General features: G+C 44.3%; 1 protein-coding gene across 1 annotated transcript in view; it reads left to right on the top strand.

Moving 5' to 3' along the window:
- The window catches only part of LOC124612257, a 59,117-nt gene extending 33,590 nt beyond the window's left edge, over positions 1 to 25,527 (top strand). The window contains exons 5-8 of the mRNA XM_047140344.1: positions 7,362 to 7,480; positions 14,960 to 15,135; positions 19,910 to 20,103; positions 23,461 to 25,527. Of these exons, the coding sequence (XP_046996300.1) occupies positions 7,362 to 7,480; positions 14,960 to 15,135; positions 19,910 to 20,103; positions 23,461 to 24,959 (1,988 nt within the window). The 3' untranslated portion in view covers positions 24,960 to 25,527. The remainder of the gene's footprint in view (positions 1 to 7,361; positions 7,481 to 14,959; positions 15,136 to 19,909; positions 20,104 to 23,460) is intronic.
- The last annotated feature ends 1,058 nt before the right edge of the window (positions 25,528 to 26,585 follow it).

Below are 26,585 nucleotides of genomic sequence, written 5' to 3' on the forward strand. Positions count from 1 at the left end.
CGTAGGGTATGAGGGGTTTTTTGAGTAGCTGTTGTAATGCCGCCGTGGCCTACAGTTCTAGCACACAGACTCGAATGAAAATTTCGAAATCATTGCAAAATATTTTCATCAGCTTGTTAAATGTCCATAACCACTCCGTAAGTTCGAATTCTTGAACACTCATGAAAATCTAGAAGAAGATTTCTCCCATCTATCAAGAAATTGAAGAGTTTATTAAAATCTTATTATAAAGCTAGTGGAGAAGACTCTATTAGAGCAGAACTTTTGAACTGGTCTCTGTTGTTGTGATCTCCAGCCGGAGACTGGTTTGATGCTACCTTATCCTGAGCAAGCCTCTTCATCTCCAAGAACTACTACCGCCTATATCGTTCTTAATCTGCTTAGCGTATTCATCTCTTGGTATCCTTCTACGATTTCTACCCTCCACGCTTCCCTCCGGTACTAAATTGGTGACCTTTAATGCCTTAGAACGTGTCCTACCAACCGATCCCTTCGTCTAATCAAGTTGCGCCACAGATTCCTCTTCTCCTCAGTTCAATACTTCATTAGTTGCGTGATCTACCCATCTAATCTTCAGCATTCTTCTGTAGCACCACATTTCGAAGGCTTCTATTCTCTTCTTGTCTAAACTATTTATCGTCCATGTTTCACTGCCTCACATTACTACCCTTCATACAACTGCTTTCAGAAGAGTTCCTAACACTTAATTCTATATTCGATCGTGACAAATTTATCTTCTTCAGAAACGGCTTCCTTGCCATTGCCAGTCTCCATTTTGTGTCCTCTCTGCTTCGACCATCATCATTTATTTTGCTTCCCAAATAGCAAAACTCATGTACTACTTTAGCTGTCTCATTTCCTAATCTAATTCCCTCAGCATCACCTGATTTAATTCGACTACATTCCAGACGGTCTGTACCAAAAGCAAAAGCCTAGAGTGGCTATCGAAATTCGTACCAGGGACGGACTCATCAACCGAGATTGAGGCTATAACCGCAGACAGGCATGGGAACCAGCATTGAGTCTAATTAAAAAGACGCTCAGCAAAGAAAACGAACGGGCGTCCACAGCAGACGAGGCAATTACGCCGACGCCGCCACAGACGCCGACGCCAGCGTCTCAGCGACCGAAGATGCGCGGGCGCGGACGGCGGAGAGAACGTCTACCAGGGGGAGGGGATTTAAGATGGCTGCCCGCCCTGGTGCGAGTCCTTGCTGCAACTCTGCTGGACTTGTTCCAGGATCGCAGGGAAGCCATCAAAAAGTCACTGAAACAAGCCACTAAAAGATTCTAGAAAAAGACTTTGAGGTGACGCAAACAGGAAACAAAATACATATCACAATAAGTGACCATTGGCATCCAGAAACACGCTTCAGACACACACCACAACACACACCCCAGCACACACCGCAACACACACAACAGGACACGAGTTAAACAGGTACCCACACCCTAACTCCAACCCCCTCCCTCCCAGGCACCTCCGCGACGGCCAACACACTACGTCTCCTATCGGTAAACGCCCAAGGCGTCAAACCGAAACGCCCACTACTAACGCACACCATACAACAGGAAGGTGTCCATATTGCAGGCATCACCGAAACATGGCTAAGGAACACACACGCCTTTAACATCCCCAGGTTCAATACATTCCGAAAAGACAGGCAGGACGGAAGAGGAGGAGTAGCTATACTCGTGCAGAACACGATTGCAGCAAAAGAGATTCCTCTCCCGGCACCACTCAATAACGTAGAAGCAGTCATAGTACAGATAAGAGACAAGAACAGACGCACTCTTACGATAGCATGCCTGTACAACCCATTTGGAACGCCCCTGCCACTGCACTTCCTACGACACATGATGACTTACAATAGATACATAATACTAGGAGACTTTAATGCACGACACCATATGCTAGGGGACACAGCCGATAACGGAAACGGACGAAGTCTATTCGACTTCCTGACGACAGAACCGATGGAACGGCTACCAGTTAACCAACCGACTTTCATAGGACACCGAGGCCACTCGACACCAGATCACGTACTATATGGACACAACATTAGCGACACAATGTCAGATGCTGTCGTGGGCACCTCGATAACGAGCGACCACCTGCCAATCCTTTTTTCAACCAGCGCCACCCTGCCCCCGGACCATATACCCACAAGACGAACAATCCGCAAATACGCAAATGCGGACTGGGACAAATATAAAGAAGTACTCACGGAACAACTATCAATACCACTGACGATAACAGACGACGACGACCTCCAACAAGCCACAGATAGAATAGAGACTGCCATACATCAAACAATACACGAAGCCATACCCACCATAGTAATCGAAAATTGGAAACAAGCCATACCCCAGGAAGCCCTGAACCTAATTCGACACAAAAAACAACTTTATAGACAAATCAGACGCGACAACAACCCAGACCTAAAAAGACAATGGAATAGATTGAATGCCAGAATTAAAAGAATCATATCTGAACACCGACAAAGACAATGGGACGACACATGCAGAAGACTTACCTACAGGGAAGAGGGGAAATTCTGGCAACGCTTTAAAACGCTCACGGGGCAACGACAGACAACAAACTACATTACTAGTGGATAACGAACTAACAGACAAAGCAGAACAAGCCGATGCATTTCGACAAGTACTGCAGCAAGTTTACTCCTTCCCACAAGACGCAAAATTTGACGACAACTTCAGACAACACGCCGAGCAACAGCTGACTATAATCCTAAACACCCCAACGACAGCAACAGAAGACGAAAACACGCTGACAGCAAAGATCACTAACGCAGAAATAATTAATGCCATATACTCAGGACGTAACACAGCTCCAGGACAAAATGACATAAGACGTATACACCTTCAGAAAGCCCCAGCCCACCTCCTGACCCCCGTCCTCTACCTCATCTACAACTATTGTCTCACAAATGAAACGCTACCCGCCACTTGGAAGACTAGTAAAACAATAATGATACCAAAACCTGACAAACCAAGGACTGACCCAAGATCTTACAGACCAATATCTCTACTCGACGTCATAGGGAAAACTTACGAAAGGATACTAACTGACCGCATAAAAACGTCTGTAGAACGCAACGACATCCTCCCTTTGACACAATCAGGCTTCCGACAAAATCACTCCACTAACGACCCGTTAATCAGACTGACCAACGGAATGACACAAGGCTTCAACAGAGGACACTGCACGCTTGCAGTCTTCTTAGACATAGAGCGTGCCTTCGACAAGCTCTAGCATACAGGACTGCTCTACAAACTGAGCAAATTGGGCCTCCCGACCAAGGTTATACGACTAATACGGACGTACATCACAAACAGGAAGTGCAAGGTACATGTCGTCGGAGCCTACTCCCAAGAATTCACACCCCAAGCAGGAGTGCCACAAGGAGGTATCCTATCCCCGCTGCTGTACGCGCTTTAAACGGCTGACGTACCAACGACAACAACCCCCAAAGAAACGGTAGGACTGTATGCTGACGATACCGCCTACTGGTGCACAGACTTGAAGACAACCATACAACAAAAAACACAGACCTACCTACAAAGATTAGAAAACTGGATGACGACATGGAGAATCTGACCAAACCCAACCAAAACCCAAATGGTTTTATTTAGACACAGACACCTGACGAAAAACGACAACAAAACACAAATGACATACAACTGACGCTGTGGGACACACCACTAAGACTTAACGACACTGCCAGGTACCTAGATGCCTAATCAGACAAGTACAAGGACGATTCCATGGATGTGACGACCACACGGCGATCCACACCTACAAGACGTACATCAGACCAGTGATAGAATATGCAGCAGTCCCCTTGGAAGGCTTGCACAAACCGGTAGCCGAACAACTTTACTCGACCGAAAGACGACTTTTACGCAGCATCTGTAGACTGCCAAGGCTCACGCCCAGTGACGACGTATATGACATCACAGGCGTGGAGCCGCTACAAAACAGACTGACCAAACTCAGAGCGAACTACGGTAGACACATATTAACGAAACGCCCAGACATGGAAGACATTTTGACAACAAGACCACGAGTGAACAGACGACCAAAATTTAAGTATACCCAACCAGCGCGTACAGTAGCACAAAACACCAGCCAAGAATACCCAGATCTCGCCCCCACCATGGAACCACTAACACAAGGCATCCAACTTCCCCCACACCTGACCCAAAGACACAGAAACTGACCCCAGAATATACACACAAACGCGCACGCGCCTGAGCGCACACGCACACACACAAATCATACATAAGAACTTTAGACCTAAGCTACATCTAAAAAGTAGCATAGAAATAACAAATTAAACATTAAAAATAGCATACACACCAAAACTACGGTACTACTATCGTATGCTACAACCTCCATACACACTAAAGTGTTCAAAGAAAATAAAGAGAATAATCATAACGGAAAATACTATATAATTTATAAACAAACACTATATCACAACATGACTTAAAATCTTTAATACTTAAACCTCAACCTCTAACCTCATTTTATGTAATACTTTTGTACCTATTTAATATCCTTGTACCTACTTTATATTTTGTTTATTTTGTATTATTGTATTATTTTATATTTCTGCATCTTTATATATATTATATTTTTGTATACTCAATATGATCAAATGCACTTTTGCAAGAAATATTGAACTAATAAATAAATGAATGTACGTGTAATGTACAGCAAATGGCTGAAAAGGGCAATGCAAGCCCTCAAACAACCCGCACATCCCCGGAAAAAAAAAAAAAAAAAAAAAAAAAAAAACTCAGGAGCTCAGTTCGTCAGCGCACCTGACGATGGCGACATATCTGATCGCCGTAATATTGTGTCTGTTGGACACTATGGACCGGCAGTACACCTGTGGACTGTTCAAGTGAATGTCCCATACTTCTAGCTCCAACTACTATTCCACGTTCAGAGTTTCCCATGTTGCGGCCATAGTCGCATCGAACACCTTTCCACGTGAATCACCTGACAGCTCTGCCAATGGACTGCTCTTTTATACCCTGTGTATCCGGTACAAGCTCAGATGGTTCAAACTACGGGACTTAACATCTGAGATCATCAGTCCCTTAGAACGCGGAACTACTTAAACCTAACTAACTTACGGACATCACACACATCCATGCCCAAGGCACGATTTGAACCTGCGACCGTAGCGGTCGCGCGGTTCCAGACTGAAGCGCCTAGAACCGCTCGGCCACACCGACTGGCGCGATGCTAACGCCATCTGTATGTGTGTGTATCGCTGTCCTATGATTTTTGTCACCTCAGTGCATTACAAAAGGGATTAAGATTTTTGCCATATCCTGGAGAGCATTCAGCCTTCCTTCAATATACCCAAACTCAGTCCTGCTGGCATATCTGACAGCTCGCCAAACCATGACTCCCTGAGTTGGAGAGATGTGCGTATAGAGAATCACTGCTCTCTGAGGGTGGCCAGCATGTCGTCTACAGACAAAACAGCGCCGACCAGTCAGCTACAAACAGAACCGATTCGAATCGCCACATAACGCCACTCAGTGTGCCAGTTCAGTCTGGCCATGAACCATGCCGGTCTCCATTGTCTGTGGCGTGGTACCAGTGGTGAACGACACACTCCAGATGTCAGCCCAGCTTCAACTTACCTGTTCCCGACGGTCAGTGGTCTCCTAGCCAGACTCTTCGACAGAATCCATCTCGCCACCACACGTTCTTCAGTCATTCCGCTGCAGATGGCTGTGTGTGCGGTCCGTCGGTGTGATGTTCTCAGGTCCCTCATGCCGATTATTCGGCCTTCCACAAAGTCAGAAACACAACAATAAACTCCACGTGCACCTCTACTGGGTATGCTCTCTTGCGATCTGCCCCTGAACATTTGCAGTAGCGTTACACACACACAGTAGCCATTATACATTCACACCACTCTGCATCTCTAAGAATGAACTTTTTTTAATTTTTTTTTTTCCAGAAGTATGTTCACATAAGGTTCGGTCAGCATATCGAGCAGGCATACAAATAAAGAAGCGTGAATTTGATAACGTTCGATAAAGGTGTCCATCCTCTAACTGTAGCCATTGTATATTGATCTATGCTGAAGAACCAAAGAATCTGGTAGACCTGACTAGTATCGTTTAGGGCCCCCACGAGCACACAGAACTGCCACACAACGTGACATGTCTGAAATAGTGCTGGAGGGAATTTTCACCATGAATCCTGCAGAGCTGTTCATAAAGCAGTAAGAGTACGAGGGGATGGAGATCTCTTCTGAACAGCACGCTGCAAGGCATCCGAGATATGCTCAGTAATGTTCATGTATGGGTAGTTTGGTGGCTAGCGTAAGTGTTTAAACTCAGAAGAGTGTTCCTATAGCCATTCTGTAGCTAGTCGCGACGTGTGGGGTGTCGCATTGTCCTGCTGAAATTGCCCAAGTCCATTGGAATGCTCGATGGACATGAATGGATGCATTGATCAGACAGGACATTTACGTACGTGTCACCTGTCAGGGCCAACCACTCCAACTGCACACGGCCCACACCACTGCAGAGCTCGAATAGTCCCCTGCTGACATGCAGGGTCCGTGGATTCATGAGGTTGACTCCATACCCGTACACCTCAATCCGCTCGATGCAATTTGAAACAAAACTCGTCCAAACAGGCAACATGTTGTCAGTCATCAGCCATCCAATGTCGGTGTTGACTGGCCCAGCCGAGGCATAAAGTTTTATGTCGTGCAGTCGTCAAGGGTATATGAGTGGGCCTTCAGCTCCGAAAGCTCATGTGGATGATGTTTCGTTGAATGGTTCGCATGCTGACACTTGTTAATGTCACAGCATTGATATCTTCAGCAATTTGCGGAAGAATTGCACTACTGTCACGTTGAACGATTGTCTTCAGTCGTCGCTGATCCCGTTCTTACAGAATCTTTTTCCGGTCTCATTGAAGTCGGAGATTTGATGTGTACCTCGGACATGCTGTGTCCCATCGCTCGTGCGTCGACCATAGCGTGACGTCCAAACTCACTTAAATCTTGATAACCTACCATTGTAGCAGCCGTAACTGATCTAACAACTGCGCGAGAACTTGCTGTCTTTTATAAGCGTTGCCGACAGCAGCGCCGAATTCTGCCTGTTTACACATCTCTGTATTCGAATACATATGCCTGTAGCAGTCTCTTTGGCGCTTCAGTGAAGTTTCTAAACGTTTATTCTACTTTCATACAGTCTGTGAGCTGGTGAACGTCGAGATTGAATGTTGTGCTTCTACAGACATCTTGGCGCATGTGATTGTTCACTAGTATCTGTTCTTTTTTCTTACCCAGAATTCCAGGCGGTCGTCCTGGAAGAGCTCTCCAACTACTGGAGAGACAATGCACAGCTGCTGTCATTTGGAGTGACGCACGTCTCGCGACTGCTCATTCCCCTCGCATTCAAATACCTGGTAAGTGTCTGTGTTTGTGCTCCTTTGAGCTGTGTTATATGTACGACTACTGAGAAAACTACAAGAAATTTGCCCGTATCTTTTTTTCGTATTTTTCTTACAATATCCTCAGCAGATTTGGGAATCTTCGTTTCAGATCTTACATACAAGCCCTGGCATCTTGACTACACATTGATTTAAGAGAATACTATATTTCACGATTTTACTTTTAATTTTATTAGCTATTTTCTTCTAGTCTGTTATCTACATAAAAGAACATGCCAAATCTTGCACACGAATTGGCATGAAAGTAGCACGTAATATTTTAACACAATTTCAAATTTGTTATTAGTAACAAAGCAGTATGTTGTTTATGAGGGAAAAAATTCTACATAGAATATCTGTATAAAGAAAAATAATAGCAAAAGTAAATCTACGTATTACCATTTGCCCATGTGGCACACTGATATCTGTTCATCCAGAATCTCGAAGGCACATGCTACTGGTCTGTTACACTATTCTGGACTACACTACTAAACAACACTACACTACACAGCACTACAAAACACTACATAACACTACGCTACACAAAGGGGCAAAACATACACCATAAAATAATTTTGCACATAAAAAATCAAGATACTTAAAGGATCGTCTGGTACAATTTGCGAATTGCGGGAATTTTTATTTTGTGTTGTGCTGTCCATCGTGTTTATTATGTGAAGAAATTTCGTCCATTTTAAGTGCATGGTGTAGAAAAACATTGTTTTAAGCATTTATTTACAGATAATCATTATTTTAATCATTTTTATCGTAAGAATGAGATATGTTTTATTTTCACTTAATGAAATTCACGAATATGAAACGATAATCTAAAAAAAAAAACAATAACGTAAAATAAAAAATTAAAATATAAAACTAAATAAGTAGAACGTGTAACTTGAATAGTAATGAACATTTAGATGTTTCAGTTAGGAATGTTGAAAATACCCTGACAGTACATTGTGTCAAACTTACTTTCCAACAATGATATTTCTGAAACCAGCCTTATTACACATGGATGGATGTTGGGCTGAAGGCTTATTTAATTGTTCCTGTAACAAGAGTTTCCATTTTTCTAAACTGAATAGGAGTGCTTGAGTATTTTGGAAAATTTCAGGTGACTACAAAAGTTGGAGATACAGTTTTGAAGAACGTTAATTACGTTTCAACTTTTACATGGAATACAGTTTTTATATATCATGGTTTCGGAGATATGCACTCTAAACTTAATATGCTAAATTACCTTTCAAGACTGCACCCCTGGTAGCTGAGTGCTTTTCCTAAGAAGTAACAGGAGTCATGCCACAGCACAAGAATAGTAGGGAAAAACTATTCTCATGCAAAAGACGTGCATCACTGAAGAAGTTTAATTTCCTATCTTACTTTTTACTTTTGCTTCTCTCTCACTTCTGTTTAAATTCTAATGGAAGAATATTTTGCGTTCCGTTAATGCAGTCAATAGTATTATAGAGAGAGTTATTTTCACCGTAATCAATTCGGATTACAATTTACAATTTTCTAACATTGTCTTCAAGATGCAGTTCAGTTTCATAACCTATTTAAAAAAAAAAAAAAAAAAGTGGGGCATTGAAGCTCGCCGAAGAAGGCGCATGAAGGAGAGCGAACTGAAGGGCTAGAAGGGGAGATGGGAGGCCCTTTAAAAAACAAAAAAAAAAAAAAAAGTGGTTAACGCGACAGAATGTCAATCCTAAGGGCCCGGGATCGATTCCCGGCTGGGTCGGAGATTTTCTCCGCTCAGGGACTGCGTTTTGTGTTGTCCTAATCGTCATCATTTCATCCCCATCGACGAGCAAGTCACCGAAGTGGCGTCAAAACGAAAGACTTGCACCAGGCGAACGGTCTACCCGACGGGAGGCCCTAGCCACACGACATTTATTTATTTTACCTTTCAAGAAGTGTTTTACCCACTTCAAAAAATACGTATCGCATTATTTTGATCCCTCTACATACCCGCAAAGTTTCATCAATATTGCTTATTTGCACTTATGAGTCATGTGAGTCTGAGTGCAGGCTCTGTGGTCTTTAAGGTGGCAGAATCTGCTCTAGGCATTATGCCCCTCTGACTTCTGACGCTACTATACATGAAAAGCAAAATAATGCAGTATGATCCGTGTATTACTGCAACTTTTTGTGTTGTCTGTGGAAGTTTCTCAGTCCCTGAAGTGTTGTGAGAGGGTCAGCTTGGTTCGTTTGTGAACAAAATGAATTGGCGCAATGAATTGATAAGTTAATGGCCAGAGAAACCTTTTTTGCCATAAATGCTATTGACTTTTTTCTGGATAGTATAATCTGTTGCTAGAAACTGGTTATTTTGTTTCAGGCATTCGATAAAGAGTTTAACATACACCCCTTTATGTCCAGCAGTCCTTCCTCTGGTGGACATCTTGAGCTGATTTTCAGTCCGGTGCTTGCTTATTTGCTTGCCTGTCGTCTTAACTTGTTTGCGGCGATAGGAAATGTGTACCATTTCGGTGAAGCAATTTCTGAAGACAGACTTTAGTATTTGATCCTTTGTCCCAGCATCTTCCATGTAAATTTCATCATGATCAGATGTATAGATGACTTTGCTGCGTTCAGCAATTTCACGTACGACCAAAACTTTGTAGTGTTGATAGACAATTCCGTAGATACAATCTTGCTTTGAAATTCACATAACGAGTCCAACAAAGTTGTCCTTACACATGGTTTCACAGCGTTCAGATTGAACGGCTGTTTGTCATGAGTGGTGAGTTACTGGCGGGTCAAGTAAACGAATGTGAAGGGTAACACGTTTCATTAACTTTTATGTTGAAAAAATTAGGAACTAGCTGCACAAAAGAAATTTTATTTCTTTACCAGTTTCAGGCACCTAGTGCTCTTCTTCAGTAGAATTATCTCATAGTTACGAAGTGTCAAAAATAGAAGGTTATACAAAATAGTATTGTAGTTATGGACAAATAAGATATAAGGACATAAAAAAACTCGTGCAGACATGCAAGACTTCTTATTGTTTGGTGCCCTTATATAATGTTTATACATGACTACGATACTATATTGCATAACCCTGTCTATTTTTGATGCTCGCTAATTATGAGATAATTGTAATCTTCTGAAGGGGACTAGATGCCTGAAGCCCATGTAGAAATAAAATTTCTTTTGTACAAATGGTCATTGATTTTTTTAAATATACCTACAGTTGCTGAACATAGATAAAGTACTAAATTTCATTAATACACATGAACCACAACTGCAGTGTCTCTGCCCGACAACCTTCCTTAATTGAAGTTAGTCATTCCACCTCTGCATCACTCCTTGTATGACTTAAATTTCTTAAGAGCCTATGAAGAGTCACTTGTCGAGCTCAATAATGTTTACATCTTAAGTACTATGTACACAGTTCTTAACACTACTTGTATGTATTTGTACATAACTTTTCCATTTCACACTTCCAGCCTCTGTGCTTTGTGCATGATTAGTGAACCAGGCTCCTGAGATCTGAACTACTGGGTGCTTCCTTGGGTGGACGACTTTCTGCCTCAGGTAGAAGAAGGCTCCACAGAACAGGGTCAGGGCCTGCTATGGTGACACTCAAGGTCACTACCATATCACGCTGCTTTACTGTTACTGCTAAATGTGTTGACACATCTGTTCCTCTGAATATGTCCGTCTTGGTTAGCTATGAGTTGGTTGAGGGAGAGGATTAGGTCTGGCTTCTGGGTGTTGTTGAAATATTTCAGATCGTGCTCTGGAAGCACTCCTACGGATTACATTGGCCAGTGGAGTTCTAGTCATGTCACGTTCAACTTGGTAACCCCTGAAACAGTGCCTGACGGAAGAAATGTCTTTCCAGTTATGTTTCAAAGTATGCCATTAATTAGCAACCCACAGTCACACAGTTCCACTCTCTTTGCCCTGATGGGTCCACCCTTGTAGCAATTAGCCACCAGCGTTAGGGTGTCATACATGTAGTAAATCCATTGTAGTCCTGCTTTCTCAAAGTAAGGTTGTGGCTCAAAGACGGGTAAGCATGGATGGTGAAATATTTAAACGATGTGCATTCACTTGGAACTGGGATCCTAATCAGTGCATTTACTTATGTCTAGTCTGTACTAACTTCCATAGTTGCTATTTGGTAGTACACAGAAAAATTCCGTTCATTCGTTTCTGCGAAGATTATAAGATTACAACTCAGGTGGTAGCTGTTTGTCCTTTCTGTAACTGAATGAGATATTGTTCTGGTGTTATTAATGCTGGACTTAAATGTCCATGTCCTGCATGGAGAATGGCTTCTTGCGAACTTGCCATTTCGACTCAGGCAACCAAAATGCTATCAGCGGATGTCTCCAGCAACCTTGCAACTGTTACTCTTTCGTCTAATGCACTCACATGAGACTGCATCATTCCCAGATCTTGGTGCAAGATATCAGCTGACGACTACACATACTCCAACTCCTCTGTAGGGAGGAAGTATTATCCGAAACTTCTTTCCCCAGGCCCACCAAGTGCATTGTATGCCGCTTTACCACCTCAGTCTACCACTGTCTTCTTGTCTTTTGTCATCTTCCTCACTCCTTCCATGGTACTATTTAGTTCTCTGATGCCATGCTTATCTGCAACACAGTTTTAATATCTGTCCTCCAGCATCCAAACAACTCTTCTTGTATCACTGCAAGGTGAATGGCACCACATCTGCTGCTTCTTGCATCTGCCCCCATAAATGATGTACAATTATTGCAGTCTGTCATACTCTCCCTATTCTTCATTCGCTATGTCCTTACTCTCTATTTCTTTTTGTAACCCTGCAAACACCTCTCCCACTCTCCTTACTTGGTTTCACATTTTCCATGAACTGAAATCTAGCATCAGATTCCATTGACGACTGGTGAGAACCACATCTTCTTGTTTAGTGAAGAGCACTCCACTGTAAGTAGTGATACCACAGCCCTCCCCCCTTCTGTCATGGGTAAACAGGTGCAGCTTGGCACACAGAAACCTGGGAACAGGAGCCATCATTATTCGCTGACCCCCATTCGAAAGAAATGCAGTCACCTGATAAACTTCTTAACCATACATTATACATAAGTCTTATATATAATAACAAAAACAGTGACAAACGAACTAATTTTGTACATTTTGCATAAAACCAAGTTGGTCACTGACAAACACACCTACCTTATCTTAATGCTACCTTATGCCATTATCTGAATACAACATAATGCGGAAAACACAACTATTCCCTATTCTTTCGGTCTCAATCACAACTACAGCAGCGAGCGGAAAACGGCTGTGCAGCTATGCAGGATGAGCTGAAAGTAGCCTGAAAAAGTCCCAGAGTGGTGAGACGTCGAGCACGTCACTGTCACATGCACATCAGTTTGCACACGTTCTGGGGTAAATATGCAGTACTTAGTTGCGCTGAATTTTGGGCACCCTCGTGTCGTTGCTTTCTGACAACAATTTATTTTGTGTTGATTGTCGTGATCCCTACTCTGATGCCTAACTCGGAAATAAAACATTTTCAGTCGAAACTTTATTTAATATTTTACTCTTATTTTTGATGCATACATTACACCTACAAAGTGTGTACAGTCACTTTTGAACCACATCGTATGTACAGAGAGAACAAGGGCGCTCCTAGAAAACCTCTCTGGGGGACTCCTGACCATATCTTTGTCTGTGCTCAACATTCTGTGCTCCATGTGTTTATAAACCGCCATTCCACAGCATTCTCTTTACAAGCAACGAAGATATTTCGACATATATTCGCCGACTTTGCTTCTGTGTCAACATCAGCTACACCATCTCTGATGAACTCATTTTTCCCCATCTGAAACTCGTGAGATCCGTAAAATTTGCTACGTGCCTTCAAATTTGCTAGATTCGAGACAAGTTCAGAAAAAGACGATCACGTCAAACGACGAACAGCAAACGAATATTTGCAGCGAAAGCGAGCAGCGAGACAATAGGCAAATGATGATGTTTGATATGCGCACAACCAATTAAGATAATATTTTTAAAAAAACTTACTTATTTACAACTATTCATGACGTCGCCTTTCTGACTTAGATATTTTTTAAAATATGACTTGTAAGTGCTGCATCTCTTTCCAATCAGTACACACTTTAGTTTATTAACGTCTTATACACCTATTATGTTTTAGAACTGTTAGTTTAATTCTGAAGACGACGCTCATTGTAGCGTCTAAACCTGGTCAATTTTGACTTAATATTTGTTACTGAGGGCTTATTTGTTCTAATATAAGATAATATTTCTGATACAGAGTGCAAACGGTCCCTACATGTACCCACCTTTTCCGCAGCATTGGTAACAAGCAAGAATTTGACACAGTAGTCAACGGTCTCAGGACCGTCATTTCGAAAACCGTTGAAAAGTTTGCACGAAATTTGCTTGGTCTCCCAGCCACGTTAGGCAGCTACAAATGTCGGAGCTTGACTCTGCCCGCAGCCCTAGGGGATTTAATTCATATGCAATGCTGCAACAGCACGCATTTACACATTCAAACATTTGTGCTGTAACTACCTCGAAATATCTACAGGTCTCTTATTTGACGTTATAGGCTGACAACTGTTTGTAAATTATATAAGGGGCGATGAAATGTTTCCCTTTGGTGGCGTAGCTACAACGTTTGTGCAACGTAGCGCGACTGCAGTGCTAGTATATAAGCACTAACATGTAGACAAGGGATTAGTGTGGCATTCGCGTCTTTGTGATGTGAGTCTGACAAATGAACTGCGCCAGCATTATTACCAAATGCATCCAAATAGGACCAATGTGCTGTTTGTTAGTCTCTTCTTGGCTGACAAACACCAGTAGACATCCATCAGAGAAATATGGGGCAGCACGTCTGTCGAAAACCACCGCTGTGGAATGGTGCGCCAAGTTCCGCACTGCCTGCGATTCGGCACGAGTCGCTGGTCAGTCTGGGAGACCAGCCTCATCCATTGCGGATGACTCGTGTGGGAGACACGCGAGCACCCACCCTACAGTCCTGATGTTTCCCTGTGTGACTGTCTCGCCTTCAGTCGGTCCATTAAGAAAGGACTCGAATGGTCGGCCATTCCTGTATGTTGAGGATGTGCAGCAGGCAGTTGCGGACTTCTTCACACGACAGAATGCGGTGATCTACCAAACGGTTAACTTCAGCCTCATGTGTCGGGGAAATGATTGCCTCGATACTCAGATCGATTTTGCCTGATTGGCATATCGTTTCTGGACCGTACAGCCTTTGAACAGAAACGTTTTGATTGTCCCTTATAACACATCGTTATATACTTAATTTGCTTTAATGCTGTGCTGGCTGTACAAAACTGAATGTGTGGTCCCCCACGTGTAATACTTTAAATGTTATGTAATAACTGTGCCTACAAATGTAAGTTAAGATTGGCTGCCGCTGTCTGTATTAAACAAGTAATTTTAACTACTTTCTGTGTGTTTCAGAGTAAAAACGTCAGTCATGAGCAGCTCGATCGATGGATTGAGGACATGAAACATGTGAGAGACATGCTGCACACGAAATTAAGGGGTTGGGAACGTGATGTTCAGTACATCAGAAAGCAGATAGCGAACTATACGCTGGAAGAAGACAAGGAGACGCCTGGAAGTTACATACTTAGGTACTGTAAAGGCCATGTACATTTGACCTATTCTCCAACTCTTTATAATTCGGGAATATTTACTTTACTTATCTCCATGGGTCTCATTCTTTACTGTTATAAAAATTACTGACATCATTTAATTCACGATAGAGTAAAAATGGGGCTTGGTTACGGCATCAACTCATTTACGAAGTCCTGGCACTCCGTATAGCCGTCAGTAATTGCATTTGTCTCTTGTCTTAAAATGGGCCGCATATTCCGCACCAGATGAGCGGAGCAGACCGTTTCAGTGAACAGTGGTACCACCAGTAAGGCAGCCAGGCGTCTCAGTGAATGTGAGTGACTAACGTCAGTGCGTTTCCTAACACTGAAGCGCCAAACAAACTGGTGTAGGCATGAGTATTCAAACACAGAGACATGTAAACAGGCACAATACGGCGCAGCGATTGGCATCGCCTATATAAGACAAGTATCTGGCGCAGTTGTTAGATCAGTTACTGCTACTACACTGGCAGGTTATCAAGATGTGAGTGAGTTTGAACGTGGTTTTATAGTCGGCCAACGAGTGATCGGAGACAGCATCTCCGAGGTAGCGAAGAAGTGGGGATTTTCCCGTACGACCATTTCACGAGTATGCTGTGAATATCTGGAATCCGATAAAACATCAAACCTCCGACATCGTTGCGGCGGAAAAAGAGTCCTGGAAGAACGGGACCAACGAAGACTCAAGAGAATCTTTGAACGTGACAGAAAGTGCAACTTTTGCTCAAATTGCTGCACATTTCAATGCTGGGACATCAGAAAGCATCACCGTGCAGACCATTCAAGGAAACGTCGTCGGTGAGGGCTTTCGGAGCCGATGTCCCACTCGTGTGCCCTTGATGTTTGTACAACACAGAGGCTTTCGCCTCGCCAGGGCCCGGCAAGACCGACATTGGACTGTTGATGACTGGAAACATGTTGCCTGGTCGGACGAGTCTCGTTTCAAATAGTATCCAGCTGAAGGACGTATACGAGTATGTAGACAACCTGGAAAGTCCATGGAACCTGCTTGTCAGTAGGGGACCGTTCAAGCTGGTGGAGACACTGTAATGGTTTGGGGCAGTATGCAGTTGGAGTGATATGGGACCTCTGATACTAGAGGCGACTCTGACAGGTGACATATTAGCAACAATCTTGTCTGATCGCCTGTATCCATTCGTGTTCATTGAGCATTCCTAGGGACTTGGACTCTTCCCGCAGGACAATGCGACACCCACACGACCAGAATTGCTACAGAGTGGCTCCAGGACACTCGTCTGGGTTAAAAACATTTACACTGGCCACCAAACTCTCAAAGCATGAAGATTATTGAAAACATCTGCGATGCCTCGCAACGTGCTGTTCAGAAGACATCTCTTACGGATTTATGGGAAGTCCTGCATGATTATTGGTGTCAGTTCCCTCCAGCACTAATTCAGACATTAGTCTAGTCCAAGCCACGCCGTACTTTTGCGTGCTCGCGGGGGACATCCACGATATTAGGCAGGAGTACCAGTTTTTTTGGCTCTTCAGTGCATATCCAATGCCTTCCGGAAGTAAAGGAACCGTGAGCCTACCCACGCGCCTCTATTTACTGCTTTCTGAGTCTCGTGGACGAACAAAGCGAGCTGGGTTTCAGAAGATAACCCAATATTGGTTCCTGCTAGAGGAGATTTTCGGCCTCCAGAAATATTATAATTTGTGAGCATAAAACAAGTTCCAAAATTCTACAAGCGACCGATGGCGACCTGTGGCTCTGCGCATCTGTTTGACGACCCTTCTTCAGCACGGGAGTGACCTGTGCCGGTTGCCAGTCATCAGCAACGCTTGGCTCCTCCAGACACTTTCGATACACTGCTGCAGGATGAGGAGCCAGCCCTTTCCCATACTCAGCGTTCCCTCTGTCGAATGATGTCAGTTGTTTTTCTGTCAGCCGGCAGTTGTGGCCGAGCGGTTCTAGGCGCTTCAGTCTGGAAACGCGCGACCGCTATGGTCGCAGGTTCGAATCCTGCCTCGGGCATGGATGTGTATGGTGTCCTTAGGTTAGTTAGGGTTACGTAGTTCTAAGTTCTAGGGGACTGATGACCTCAGATGTTAAGTCCCATAGTGCTCAGAGCCATTTGAACCATTTGTTTTTCTGTCCTATGGTCTCTTTCTCCGATATGTGTCATTTTGCCATTGGTGCTGTGATTTTAAGGAGGTATTACACAGCAACCTGCCTCTGTGCAACAGGTTCGGAAAAAGGCAGTTGGTATTTCGGCTTTTGCTCTGTCGTCAACCGTTTCACGTCCGTTATGGTCACAGAGTGCTTCGAAAGGTGACTTCGAACCGTTTACCGATTTAACATAAGATCAGGACATCTTAGCATTGTCTCTCAAGTCACGTTGGACGCTTCACGAATGACTCTCCAAACGCTAATTTTGGCTTCATTCTATGTTTTTTTTTCTTTACTTTTTGGTTTGTGAGGCCTTGGCTACGTTTTTATTTACAGTCGAGCTCTCTTTGTTTCGGAGCAGTTTCCTAACACGTCTGTCAAGCTACGGCGAGTCTTTTCCTTTCCTCAGAACTTTGCTCGGCACATATCTGTCTAAAGCGTAAGGTGGAATGTTCTTGAACTTTTATCTGTTGATAATATTTTTTGGGCTGGAGATGAAGTTTTCGTGTTGACTGCTCAAGTAATCTTAAACTTGTTTCTTGTCGCTCTTGCTAATTACAACGATATTCCTGCCTCTTTTTCTATTCCTATTTGTAGCCGTATTGGTTCAAATGGCTCTGAGCACTATGGGACTTGACTTCAGAGGTCATCAGTCCCCTAGAACTTAGAACTACTTAAACCTAACTAACCTAAGGACATCACACACATCCATGCCCGAGGCAGGATTCGAACCTGCGACCGTAGCGGTCGCGCGGTTCCAGACTGAAGCGCCTAGAACCACTCGGCCACTCTTATAGCTGTATTCCTTGATGCTATAACCGTCCTGTTTCCCTCTTCTACGCTACACAAGTCGAAACGTTCCTGTCTGTTTGTCACAAACAGAACTAAGATGTTATATTCACGAGTCAGTGCTCTGTTTAACTGTTCAAACTATCTTTCGGATAAAACAGGTAAGTTTAAATCTACCTCTGCAGTTATAAAATTACCAGGAAACTTAAGCCAAATATTCTCTAAGATTCTCCTCAACTGTTGCGCCTCTACTGCTGCTATGCCAAGGGGTGTACAAACGCATTTGGTGATAATTTTTGATCCACCTTTAACACTTGTCTCGCCCAAATTATTTACAATTTGGTACCTTTACTAATCCAGCAATATATTATCGCATTTTTATGGGTATAACCACACTTCCATTACCAGCGTTCAAACTATCTTCGCGAGTGCAATTCTGTCAACGGGCATTAACAGAGAATGCGTTGCAGTTCTACCCGTTTACCGATGAAGCGGGTTTCACAAACCACGGGGCAGTGAATCTACGGAACATGCATTACTGGTCCGTGGACAATCCTCGCTGGCTCAGACAGGTAGAGCGACAGCGACCGTGGACTGTAAATGTATGGCGACCAGCTCATTGGCCCTCACTTTATTGCAGGGGCCCAAACAGCTGCAACATACATTGCGTTTCTACAGAATGATCTGCCAACGTTGCTCGAAAATGTCCCACTGGAAACGCGTCGACGTATGTGGTATCAGCATGATGGTGCACCTGCACATTCCGCAATTAACACTAGGCTGATCCTTGACAGGATGTTCGACGGGCGTTTCATAGGACGTGGAGGACGCACAAATTGGCCAGCCCGTTCTCCTGATCTTACACCTCTGGACTTCTTTCTGTGGGGTACGTTAAAGGATAATGTGTACCGTGATGTGCCTACAACCCCAGAGGATATGAAACAACGTATTGTGGCAGCCTGCGGCGATATTGCACCAGATGTACTGGGGCGTGTACGACATTCATTACGCCAGAGATTGCAATTGTGTGCAGCAAATGATGGCCACCACATTGAACATCTATTGGCCTGACATTTCGGGACACACTCTATTCCACTCCGTAATTGAAAACGGGAACCACGTGTGTACGTGTACCTCACCCCTCATGGTAATGTACATGTGCGTCAGTGAAAAAGACCAATAAAAAGGTGTTAGCATGTGGACGTAATGTGCTGTTCCAGTCTCTTCTGTACCTAAGGTCCATCACCGTTCCCTTTGGATCCCTACGTAATTCGGTGCTCTCCGATACACACGATCGAACAGCGGAGGAGTGGTACTCAAGCGTCAACTTCAGGTTACAATATCTCCGGATATAATTAACATTTTACAATGCAACAAACGGCACTGATTACGTATTTGTTTATATGTTCAGATGTGCTAACAAAACTAACGGGGTTCCATTTAAAAAACGTAGGTTTGTGTTAAAAAACATACTTCCGTGCATTTTTTTATGGTTTGTATTAACCAATTACACTAGCCCCTCTCCTCACGTTCGGTCTGTGGAATCGATTCGTCAGTTTTTGATGTGGTTTACGAAATATATCCAGCGGTAATGTTAGGTGACTCACCCTGTATATATTCTGCGCCAGTAAAAAGCTTTATTTTCAAAAACGCGGTTGTCCCATGTTCGAGTCCCGGTCCTACAAGCGGTGATCTTCCAGAGAGTTTGAAGTCAGCGCGCGCTCCGCTGCTGAGCGAAAATTCATAATGCATATTTTTACATTCTTCCACGCGCTGTGGTACATGATTTGGAACGCTGGTTTTAACCTCTCTGTCTGTGTGTTACAGGCGGCCGGTGCTGAATGACCGCCTGCTGGACTACCAGGAGTGGTACCTCTCCTTTCGCGACGACTTCAGCGCGCAGTGCGAGCAGCAGCAGCCAAAGGCATCAGAGATGTTCGGTCTCGCTGACGCGGTGTACTCCTTCTATCGGATCAACTGGCTGAGAACTAAATACAGCCCATCTGTCAGAGACATCATAGGTGAGTGTGATACTGGGGTTCGTCCACTGCAGGTCTGTGCGCTGATGACTTCGGACTGCATTCTGATTTGAAGAATTAGGTTCAGAAACCCTTCTCGATTTACGTGATTGCCGTGCAAGGTGTACACTCCACTGTAAGCTTTTCGATTTCTTGGCAGCTCTGTGTCTGGAACTCTCACAAGCCAACTACATACTAAAAGTGGTTTGGATGTTATACTCGTAGAATATTAAGAATAAACCGTTCATTGGGACTGAAGAATTCCTTCATGTTTTCGCTACTAGAGTTTGTTGAATTATTTCTTGACATTCTCGCGCTAACGAACAAACTGGTTACGCGATATCTCTAAGCTGAATATATTATACTGAAGTATACTGAAAAGGCGGGAAATCAGAATGAGTCATCCTTCATACAGTGTAGCTAAAAGTCCATAGCGCTAGCTCAAAACACTAACTTGGTTCAAATGGCTCTGAGTACTGTGGGACTTAACTTCTGAGGTCATCAGTCCCCTAGAACTTAGAACCACTTAAACCTAACTAACCTAAGAACATCACACACATCCATGCCCGAGGCAGGATTCGAATCTGCGACTGTAGCGGTCTCGCGGTTCCAGACTGTAGCGCCTAGAGCCGCTCGGCCACTCCGGCCGGACACTAAGTTGTATTTGGACTACTTAGACATAAAAACTACATATTCAGCATATCAATATGTGGACCATCGCGCCTTACACAGAGATCTGTGTGTCTCCACATCCCCTTTGACGTCTTGTGAAGTGTCTGTGTAGGTACGTTTTAAAATGTTTCGACAACAAGTTATGTTGACCTACATGGGAAACAATTATTCCTCATAATGAGTTATCGGTGTGGTAAAGTTCAGAACACGTGCCCTTTTTGATGAGGCCGGACATGTTGCAGAACCACTCCCACGCCACGGTGACGATGCTCATTGTGCAACCCGCACACATGAATAGCAAAGTGTGCCGGAGTTCCGTCCTGCTTGAACCACACACGATCCATGATTGCCTTGCCTTCGATTTGAGATATTAACCACGTTTGCAACACGTTAAAAGTTTCCATCCATATGTCCTTCAAGGAACTGTGGTCTGAAATGCTATCATGATGGTATCCTAGACCATATAATGTAAGACGAGTTCTTTCTAGCTCTTGCAAATAATGAGGATTTTCCTTAGACCATAAAACAGTACAACTCTGAACTGCAGTACAGCGCACAGTTATTGGAAAACTAGGTACTCGCCTCGGATTGTCAGGGGGTAGCTCTAAGAGTCTCTAAGTGGACGACTTGTAAATTATCCACGCAAGCTTTTCCCATGAAACAGTCTATGTGTTAGCGAAAACCTTATCCTAACCCCTGCAATAATTGGTGAGTTTAGTCTTCACATACTGACACAAAAACTTGGTGGAGGAAATTTATTTACAATGATAATGGGTAAAGCACCTGTGGGAAACATAGCAGACACTGTGACAACAATGTAAGGCAGGATGCACCTTGTTGTTCCATGTCATAGACAGGTAATTCATTCACAAACATCGGCCTATATCCTTTCATTTTCAAACTTTTTAGTGTGGTCGCACACTGCTAAGCGCGCTGCCTGATGTTCAGCTCAATATTTGCCAACGGATTTCAGCTCAGTTGGCTGAGGCACGTTGGCACACGTTTCTACTCACATATGTCGGATAGGCAGCATGTCTGTGACACAGCCTGAAAAGAAAAGAACAACAAGTCTTCACAGCCAAGCAGGTTTGCTTTATGAGGTGGGCCATGTCAAATGCTCTCGTTGTCTCTGTCACTGTTTGCCCTATCTGTGGACTTTCATACACCCATACATACACCACTAAACGTTCCTTTCTCAGTACGACTGTGTCGGCATTGAATCACAACTGACAGAGTGTGACGTTGAAACAAGAGAGTACAGTACCGATGCCAGCGCCTTTTATCAGCCTCAAAACAGAGACATCTATAAAACCTACTTATTTCGTCAGTTATACAAATTCGAAGGGGACATGGGGGTCTTCTTTGACGCCGTTTAGATGATATGAGCTTGAATAGTATTCATTCAATGGATCTCTGGTATCATTCTTTGTGAACACTAAAATTTATGTTCACTTTCCGCCTCACATCATTCCTGACAAATACACCTGGTAATTTTACAATGAAATGAACACCCTTAGCTGCTTACAGGCGTTGACACACGTCAACGGGGACAGATGATAATGTGTGCCCCGACCGGGACTCGAGTCCGGGATCTCCTGCTTACATGGCAGATGCTCTATCAATCTCAGCCACCGAGGACCCAGAGGATAGCGCGACTGCAGGGATTTATCTCTGGCACGCCTCCCGCGAAACCCACATTCTCAACGTATTGTCCCGCACTACATTCGTAGTGCCCCCGCCCATTATACTCATTACTCGCGGCGCGTTGCCGATTCCTGTAAGAGTTCGGGCACTGTTTGTGCATTCGCACAGAAGAAGAAGATGGTCAAGTGGCCGGTGAGCCTTAACTATATGTATACACTAAGATGGTATCTGTTCTTTCGGACATGTCCGAAAGAACAGATACCGTCGGCGACCTTGCAGCTCGTTAGAATGAAATTACAATGAAATGAACACCCTTAGCTGCTTACAGGCGTTGACACACGTCAACGGGGACAGATGATAATGTGTGCCCCGACCGGGACTCGAACCCGGGATCTCCTGCTTACATGGCAGACGCTCTATCCATCTTTTTTTTTTTTTTAATCTAATTTTGTTCGATATTGTTCGTTGCATTTGTTCGGGGCGGACGTTTCATGACACCCGTTAAAGTTCATTGATGACCTATTCACTCAGTTTTTTTACTACGGAGGACAGCTAAAGTTCCGACCGAACACGCTGAGCTACCGTGCCGGCATCCATCTGAGCCACCGAGGACCCAGAGGATAGCGCGACTGCAGGGATTTATCTCTGGCACGCCTCCCGCGAAACCCACATTCTCAACGTATTGTCCCGCACTACAGGAAATCCCGGGATCGAGTCCCGGTCAGGGCACACATTTTCATCTGTCCCCGTTAACGTATGTCAACGCCTGTAAGCAGTTAAGGGTGTTCATTTAATTGTAATTTCATTCTAACGAGCTGCATGGTCACCGATGGTATCTGCTCTTTCGGACATTTCCGAAAGAACAGATACCATCTTAGTATATATACCTGGTTATTTGTTGGTTGTAGCCTACCATAACCACTGATCATCGATGATTTAACTAAACAACACCCAGCCGTATCGTGTCGTATCGTCCAAAGAAGACTTAAGGTTTAGCTAGCTACAGTGTACGAGCACCAACTGCTTGCTGTCGTTCTTTTCCAGACGAGAAGTGGCAGCTGGAGGACAAAAGCAGCGCCGTGCTCAACGTGGACACTGACTGCCTGCAGCTGCTGGCTGACGTCCTGGAGCACCCCACGTGTCCGCTGGAAGACCTGCCACCGGAGGCCGTCCAGCAGCGCCTACAGTGCCGCGAGCGGCTGTGGGCCGACGTGGTGCAGAGGTCGGCCCACGTACCCGTCACCAGCTACCTGGCCTACACGCAGAGGGTCAACGTCAACCTCTGCCTGCTGGCCTGGATGGCTGTCAACTCGTTCGGCGTTTGTCGGGACGTCCCATTCAGTATCGTGCAGTCCGTGCACGACGCTCGCTGCTACTTCGACAGTCCCGACGACCAGTCGTGTCTGGAATCGAACACCACAGACGCCATCTGCTCTGTCTCCAGAGCTGTCCTGTTGCTGAAGTGCCGCGAGTTTTCCTTCCATAAATCTCCCGAGCTGTGTGCCGTCAGATATTACGGAGCTGGGCGGTACCCGAGTGACTTCGAAGTAACGTGGACAGATCCTCTCAGAGGTTATGTAAAGCCAACAAAAAGGACACTGAGTTACAAAGAGAGTTTATACAGTGTCATCTTGAAATACAAGAATTTTAAAATCGACAGGTTGAAATCGTTAGAAATATCGTTTGTAGTGTTAAATATTCTTTTCCGCTTTTTGACTGCCGGACTGTACATGCACCTTCCCCATTTACGCAATCTGCCTGGAAAGATATTCTTGTCCTTTCAGATCACGGGTATAGTCCAGATCCTGTGTTCTGAGGTCGTTTATCGGATGGCAGGCGTCCCCGGCTTATCTGTAATGGTACTGATCGATAGCGCCCTTACGTTTCTCAGCTGTATCTGGCTGAACTTATTCTGCTACCACATGTACGCGTGTGTTCGTCATCTGAGGCTTCCTAACGAGCTAGCACCTGCTGAAGCGAGCCAGATATTCCGTCGCCAGGTGTTGTATGCACTAATACCCTGGAGTATAGTATGCGCAACGTGTATCGCTTTGGAAAGAGCGGCCAGGTATTATCTGATCTATAGTCGGATAATATTCCTTGGGGCGATTTCACTATCGATATCTTTTAACTTGGTTTGTCTCGGACTGGTGGGAACCATGTACCTACGAACTCGGAACTCAATGCAGCAACTCAAAATTTATAGGAAGGGTAAATTTGCCTCAAAGAAAGAACTTGTTTTTATGTCAGTTAAAACTGTAATCTTAAGTGGGATTGGGATTATTATTAGAATTGGGTTTCACCAGGTGCAGGGCGTGGCACAGCTTGTGTACTGCGTACATATAGCTACAATGGTGCAGGGGCCACTGCTGTATGTCTTTTTCATTTGTAACGGAACGACGCTCCCCATACTCAAGAAGAGGATACTGGCGTGTTTCAACCCAGACATCTCCATTCCGGAGCAAGATCTGTGCTCAGCAGCTGAGAGAAATCTAGCGAGGAGGAAGAAAGAACAGGCTGTCGTTGCAGAATCCTCGTTGTAACGTCTCTTCTCAAAGGATTGTCTTTCACTGTAGACTGTTCTAAACTATGTAATTAGTTATAAAGACAGAATCTAGCAGACGAGACAAAATTAACCGCGACCGATTTCACAAAACAGTGCCTCAGATTTATAATTCATTCTTTATTTAGCATGATTTACTTACTTGTACGTGGTAGCATAAAAGAGTGCAATAGTTTTAGTTGTTCAGCGTAATCTGAAGTGAACACAAAGATGTTAAAGGAGAGTTTTACATAGGACTAACGTGCTTTTGTGATGATGACTTGTTGAGCTAGAGGTACATTAAAGTATAATAGAGGACATTAAAAAGTAACGTGTATGCAGTGTTATGCAGTGTTGTGGTCTTAAACAAGGAACAAAATTATTAAAAAAAAAATTTATACAGACAGTATCCTGATAGGAAATACATGTGCCAGATGTCAAACTAAAAGTACACACGTCTTTCCACAAGTATAATAGCATACTATGTACTGTTTACTGTGATACGTTATTAATAAAAGACCAGCCATTTGTTGAAATAAAAAATGAGTGAGCGACCAATGGAAATGAAACTGTTACCTGTGTGAATTCAATATGCAGCCCAATTAGACACCTTGCTATAAGTGGTACTATACAGATGTGATTTTCAGAAACTGTCAAATTACAGCGATCACCACTCACTTACCGACCACCCATAATCTTAACAGTGAATATTGAGAAGGAAGAGTTGGCCACTTAAGATACAGAACTGGAGATTGCAGCATGACTCGCCATCTTGGTACATCACAAGGCACGAGCTAACAAGTAAGTGCGCCTTACTCGCACACACCTCTGATCGCAGAGAGACGCTGACAGAAAAGACGACAGCACTGCCGAGGCGCCCCCACATCTCTACACGCCCGTCTCTGCAGACCTCCCGCACCCCCCCCCCCCACCCCCCCCCCCCACCCCCAACGCCAACTCCACTCGTGGAAGCAGCCTTCACTGCTACACATGTTAAGTCACTCTGACGTAAAGGTCGCCAACCTCGCTTTGATCTACGAGACAGGGTTAACCCGCCTGTAATTAATAGCCTTGTTGCTACCTAGTTACTGTGAGTTAAGTTTCCGAGATCCGATGAGAGGACTGGGAAAATCACTGATTCGTCCCCCACAGACCGTATGTGGAATTCCACATCCACAGCAGCCTCCAGCCAGAGGCCTGCGTCAGCTAAAAACGGCACGTTTCAGACATGGCAAAAAATTCCTCGAGACGACATTCAGAGGCTGTATGCTTGCCTGAAATAAATACAATGAAGAGCCAAACCAACTTGTACATCTGCCTGATATAGTGTAGGGCCCCCGCGAGCACACAGAAGTGCCACAACACGCCGTGGCATGGACTCGAATAATGTCTGAAGTAATGCTGGAGGGAACTGACATCACGGCTGTCCATAGATCCGTAAGAGTACGAGCGAGTGGAGATCTCTTCTGTACAGCACGTCGCAAGGCATCCCTGATATGCTCAATAATGTTCATGTCCGGGGAGTTCGGCGGACAGAAGAAGTGTTTAAACTCAGAAGAGTGTTCCTGGAGCCACTCTGTGGCAATTCTGGATGCGTGAAGTGTCGCATTCTGCTGCTGGAATTGCC

The sequence above is a fragment of the Schistocerca americana genome, chromosome 4 (assembly GCF_021461395.2).
Source record: "Schistocerca americana isolate TAMUIC-IGC-003095 chromosome 4, iqSchAmer2.1, whole genome shotgun sequence".
In the NCBI taxonomy this organism is placed as follows: Eukaryota; Metazoa; Arthropoda; class Insecta; order Orthoptera; family Acrididae; genus Schistocerca; species Schistocerca americana.